General features: G+C 35.5%; 1 protein-coding gene across 3 annotated transcripts; it reads right to left on the bottom strand.

The window, feature by feature from the left end:
• Nucleotides 1-424: 424 nt before the first annotated feature.
• Nucleotides 425-4,897, bottom strand: LOC125200882 (nucleolar and coiled-body phosphoprotein 1-like). Of its 3 annotated transcripts, XR_007172799.1 has the most exons (8): nucleotides 4,303-4,896; nucleotides 4,070-4,134; nucleotides 3,855-3,895; nucleotides 3,094-3,743; nucleotides 2,435-2,524; nucleotides 1,512-1,573; nucleotides 538-703; nucleotides 425-497 (listed from the first exon to the last, which is right to left on the bottom strand). XR_007172799.1 is itself a non-coding variant. In XM_048098696.1 (7 exons), exons 1-7 carry the CDS (start codon nucleotides 4,417-4,419, stop codon nucleotides 598-600), a joined length of 1,128 nt encoding a protein of 375 aa, XP_047954653.1. In that variant the 5' UTR covers nucleotides 4,420-4,897; the 3' UTR covers nucleotides 425-597. The 3 variants fall into 3 exon arrangements, 2 of the variants coding, with proteins under 2 accessions (XP_047954653.1, XP_047954651.1); XM_048098696.1 differs by having other exon boundaries at nucleotides 425-703; nucleotides 3,094-3,740; nucleotides 4,303-4,897; XM_048098694.1 differs by having other exon boundaries at nucleotides 425-703; nucleotides 4,303-4,895.
• Between the last annotated feature and the right edge of the window lie 812 nt (nucleotides 4,898-5,709).

The raw sequence follows: 5,709 nt of genomic DNA, 5'->3' as shown, positions 1-5,709 counted from the left end.
ATATTTCGTGTCATCTCCAATTCGTACCAATTTGGGCATCCAAGTAAAATGTTATAGCGTTCTTACAAACTTTTTTCTGGCGAAAGTTGAAACAGACCCCTCCAATCGAGTACGATTTACTTTAAAGCTATGCACCACCCACGCCATTTTTTTCATGATCAAAAGCCAAAATCAACATCATTTTAGTTTCCTCTAAAAATAAAATAAAATAAAATAAAATAGAAAAGGTGAACAAGGATGGAAGACACCACGCTACAATTAACATTTGAGCATTTGAGTGGAGAAACCTACCTAGAGTTGGTCACATTCCATAATCAAATGAGGAAGAATAAACTTTAAACACTGTTTATAGTGTACTAGAATATATACCTTCCATAGTTTTAGTTGACCACAGAAGATAAGAAAAAATAAATAAAGGGGAGAATAAAATCATAACCAAATATCTGCTAAGAATGGTGCCATTACACATTGAATCGTAATATAGGACAACACCAAAACTGACTTCCCAATTATGGGATAAAAAAGGAGCCCTCAAAACTGACTTCCCAATTATGGGATCAAAAATGGACAATGAGTTCAAAGCCTCACATGCATGTTTCATTCTTCATCAGAATAATTGAACTTCACGGAGTGTGATTGCAGGTCGATTTGTCCTCCTCTGTAGCTACCACGCTTCTTCTTAGTTTTCTCGTGACGAAAGCCCCTACACACGACAGAGCAAGAGGGACATGATATCATTTACTCCAATACTCCATTATACAGTACGTGAACCTTATGTAGGATCAGAATCAAATCAAAAGCAAGATTTCCAGAACTCAAATTAAGCAGGGAAAAGTATGCACTCCTACAAAGAACCAAAGAGAATACTATTCAATGATAACAACAACCATGGTGAGATTTTGGGCAGCCAAAGACATGAAAATTGATGCGTGGGGAGCAGCTTTGTTTCCGGATACTTCCAATAAATCCCATTAACTTTTCTAATCAAACACATCCCCAAATCTATACTTTTCTCATCAAACACATCCTCAAATCTACACATCCAAATTCCAATTATCTCATTAAACACATCCCCAAATCTGTACTTCTCTCATTGAAAAATCCTCAAATCTATACTTTTCTCATAGAACACATCCTCAAATCTATACTTTTCTCATAGAAAACATCCTCAAATCCACACCAAAACATATCCAAATTCTGCTTTTATCTTTAACCTTGACTGCTATCTAGACACAGGAACATAGGACTACCTGAGATGAAGCGTGAGCACTACATTGATTTCATTTACCAAATTATATTTTTTGAGTGCTCTGTATGATGTTCATTCACCAAATGTGTTTCCATTTGCTTTGCAATTTAGTTAATTTCTAAAGATTAAAAAAATTATTCATTATTCACCTCTCCCAAACCCAGCTAAAGAAAAGAAAAAATAAAACCCCAAGAAAACACTACATCATCTGTTATCTCAGGAAACTCTAGTTGATAAATGTTCAATAGAAACAAAACCACACCTTCCCTTGACTTGTCCCAGGACTTCTTGTGCTTTAGCACCATAACCAGTTTCTGCACCATCCTGCAATGAATAACATATGAAATACATATCAACGACAAAAGATAATCACATTTGATTCTTACCACAGAAGTCAACAAAAATAGAATTTTGTGCCGCTTTCTTTTGCAATCATCTAGCTTGGTTGAAATTTATAAACAAAGGTAAATGAACCTAGAGCTTCAACTACAGATTTGTACAATTATGTGCCACTTTCTTCTGCAATCACCTAACTTTTTCAAAATTACAAACAAAAGCTAAATGAAAACAGAGCTTCAGCAAAAAGTTTGTATGTTTTGAAAAAGGAAAAAATACCATGTAGTGCACCATTAACTCACAGAGAAATGGATTAAGCAAGAATCCAGACAAACCATAAAATTTTAATACATATATATGTTGGTTTCTATTTATATAGTATAAAATTCCAATAATGATAAGGTAGCTGATTGTATAATTATGACTGAAATGCTTCCACGACTTCATGTCAATATTTCAACTTTGAGATCCAAAGAGCTAATTAATGGACAAATGAAGGAGGTGCCTGGTAAAAATTCCTAATGGCAATGACAATGTACTTGATTGAGGACAATTGAAATGTGTCAATCTGATTAAAGAAGGGGAAGATAGTTAATACTAATTGGGCAGTCAATTGAGGATTTCTAGACCCAACATACCAAAACCATAAGTAGGAATGAAACCCTCATGCTATTCCGTAATTTTATCACCACAATCAATCAAACCTTTTGAAGACATTTTTGTTGGATAAACATGACAATATGAACACATGGCATTTATATCACAAGAAGATATAGTTACTCTAGCAAAAACAAGCACACAAAGACATGCACAACATATAATCAGCCAATGAAGCAAGGAAGCACAAACCTTTGCCCAATAAGAATTGTCTTGAAGTCTGTCATCAACAAATTCTACCTCATCAATCTTCACTCTTTGGAATGCTTTCGCTGTTGTTGGCTGCAATGAAAATCAAACTTATTTTGAGAATATAACCCATTTGTTCTTTAAGAACAGCATCAAACTTTCTCAACATGGACAACAAGCAAAACTTGAATCATACACACACATTTTGAGCTGCTCAAACAGTACATGAGCATCCAAGAAAATACAAAAGAAAATGCATAAGATACCACCAGATCTAGAAGACAAGAGAACAACGTGAAAGTTTGTAACTCACATTTTGAATGTGCATGAGCCATCAAGCACAAACATCTGAACAAGTAAATTGACACAAACCTTGTATGAATGAAATTCTAGGATAAATAACAACCACATCTTCCTAATTACTTTAATTTGAATTTTGAAAGGTATTAAAAGTGTGGCATAGGGAGATACAATATCTTTACAGTTATACTACTATTAGTACAAGAGATGCACCTTCATGGTTCAAAATATAATCTTTGCTTACATATATACTACTAGCTTAAATGATTTTGTGACATCCATATTTACATTCACTGCACAATGACACATAAATGTCCTAATTATTACTACTACATTACGTAGAAACACAGACATGGACATACCTCAGAACTTTTGGGTTGTTTGCTTGCAGATTTTTTCTGACTTGATTTACCCATTTCATTACTGTTAGCAGAAACAGTCATCAAATCCCCTTCAAAAGCATCAGTGTTTGCTTGTTCAAAAGCATGGCCATTGGCTTCAGGGACATCTTTGCTTTCTTCAAGACATTTTGATTTTTTAGATTTTGATTCTTCAATTGCTACTTCCTCACCAGACTTCTTTTCGGTTTCATCAGGAAGCATTCTTTTTCTTTTCTTGGAAGCCTTTTTAGATTCATCAGTCCCATCTTCTGTAGCCTCAGCATTTTCAGATGATACAGCTTCTTGTTTCACTTCAGGCACATCAGCATCCAGCGACTGTGATGCCAACTTGCTTTTCTTCTTCTTTTCTTTTGGTTTCTTAGTTGATTGATCCTCTGCTAATTCAGGCATTTTAACATCATTGGATTTGTTTGATGCCTTACCACTTTCATCCTCGTTGCCATTCTCATGTGATTTATTTAACTTTTCGGCCACGGCTGTATCTTCAAGTGTTTCTTCACTTTCATTGACTTTAGTGTCACTCTTGCTCTTTTTGTTCTTCTTCTTGCCTTTAATTTCCCCAGCAGTTGAACCATTTGCTGTTTTTTCTGCCACATCAGCCACCGGTTCTTCTGGACATAAAGAGAGAACAGCTTTTATTAGCTATGCCATTCAAAATTCAATCATCCAATAATCAGAATGACAATATGTGGAACAAACATGAAGTCATCCATAAAGAATACCTTGCTTCACCTGAAATTTCAAGTCATTGCAGGCACTAGTGCTGCACAGAAAGACAATGATAGCAGCATGAATACAAATTCTTTAGAGAAGGAACAAACATAACATTACAAGCAGAGAGGAAAAGAAACCACGTGGGAGGCCAATCAAGATGAAGTTTTGGTTTGTATTGAAGTATATAAAAGACCCTGAATGTTAACATAATGAATTCTCTTACCTAATCTCCTGATATTTAGTGAAAATCTCATTCAAATTAAGTGCCTTGGCCTTCCAATCCTCACCCTTCCACCAAAAAAATGAACAAGGGTCAACTATAGGCACACTTTCGAGTATCACAGTGAAGCAAACAATTCCAAAATCAACAAACAAATTATCCACCAAGAATGAATTTAACTTAAAGACACCAAATTAATCTTTCTTTCTTTAATCGACAACGCAGCATATGCATACCTCAATTTGAGCTGCGGTGCAGAATCGTTTGAGGACTTTGGAAAAGCCCTTGTTTTGGAGCCAGAGCGCGACAGAGAAGATCAATATAGAGTCGTCTTCGGGGTTCAACTGGGCCATTGGTGTGGAAGTGGAAAGGTTCCGGTGCTGGTTTGAATGCAATGAGGAAACTTCCCAGTCGACGGAGAAGGGTTTTTCTTCCTCTTTCTATTTATATTATATAAATAATGATTTAAATGCACGTTAGGGTTTAGCAATGCATTGACTATTGTACGGCGCGCTTCACCTCTGGTACATCCTATTAAAATAAGGTTAGCAGCCCACACTTGCAGAAAAAATTGAAGCATAAAAATTGAGAAAGGAAATACTCCTCTTCTCCTTCTCTTCCATTTTAGTTTTTGTCTGCAAATGCAAAAATGGCGGAATCGAATTTGAGGAGAGGAGCAGGGTGAGCAATATTTACTCAAAGTTTCGTGAGTGCTCACAAAGTGTTCGACAAAATGCGCAAGAGGAACGTCGTCTGCTGTGGAAGCATGAATAGTGCCGCATACGCGCCAACGCAGTGACACGAATTATTCATCATTTCTCCCCAAGAAAACAATGCCCATCATTTAAAATTAGTTATCTACATTAATCTATTGGAATTATGCAAATAGAGATAGTGTACATTAGAAATAGAGACTGAATAATAATTTTATTATTTCCTGTTGTATCAATTTAACGCAACGTGTAAGTTAGAGCAGAGTTGATATGCATGTTTTGTGGTGGTGAAGACACGTTTCACTGAATCATCCTATAACTTGACCCACCAAATAAGATTATATATAATGCATATATTGATCTATATAAATGATAATCAATCTCATAATGGATTGGAAGAGTTGCAAAAATGATGGAGGCTAGAAAAGAGGAGTCGGAGAAGAAGCAGCAAAATGATGAGATGGGTAAAGCTAGAGAGGTGATTCGAGATGCTGTAATCAGCAAAGACAAAAACTGCGATGATAAGAAGAAGAAGAATACACAGAAAGCCGAAGATGTTTTAGCATATTCAAGAGCTGTTCATCAAACTGATTCTTCGCTCCAATAAATCTTTACTTTTTCCCCTTGTAATATCGCTTTTTCATATACAGTAATCATTAACTACTGCTCATTAATTATGAAGGAGTATATGTTTGTGTTGCACTAGTATTTCTAAATTCTGCAGAGCAGATTTATGACATACACTGTTTCATTGAAACATAATACGCCGGCATTGAATTACTGCCACGTCTCATTAAAGCACAAGAGCAACCATATACGTACTACATATGTTATGTGGCTAAAATAAGCTTTACCATTTGATATTGTGGATCATCACATCGGAACAATTCTAATTCATAAAATAAAATAGAAGCATAAGCATCTCCATTG

Source organism: Salvia hispanica, chromosome 1 (genome assembly GCF_023119035.1).
Source record: "Salvia hispanica cultivar TCC Black 2014 chromosome 1, UniMelb_Shisp_WGS_1.0, whole genome shotgun sequence".
NCBI classification, from domain to species: domain Eukaryota; kingdom Viridiplantae; phylum Streptophyta; class Magnoliopsida; order Lamiales; family Lamiaceae; genus Salvia; species Salvia hispanica.
This window is presented reverse-complemented; position numbering and strand designations above follow the sequence as displayed.

Coding starts and splice junctions, on each gene's coding strand:
- LOC125200882 (XM_048098694.1), bottom strand. CDS start 4,419: ATGGCCCAGTTGAACCCCGAAGACGACTCTATATTGATCTTCTCTGTC. Junction 4,135..4,302: donor GCACCGCAGCTCAAATTGAG/GTATGCATATGC, acceptor TTTTGGTGGAAG/GGTGAGGATTGGAAGGCCAA. Junction 3,896..4,069: donor ACTAAATATCAGGAGATTAG/GTAAGAGAATTC, acceptor CTTTCTGTGCAG/CACTAGTGCCTGCAATGACT.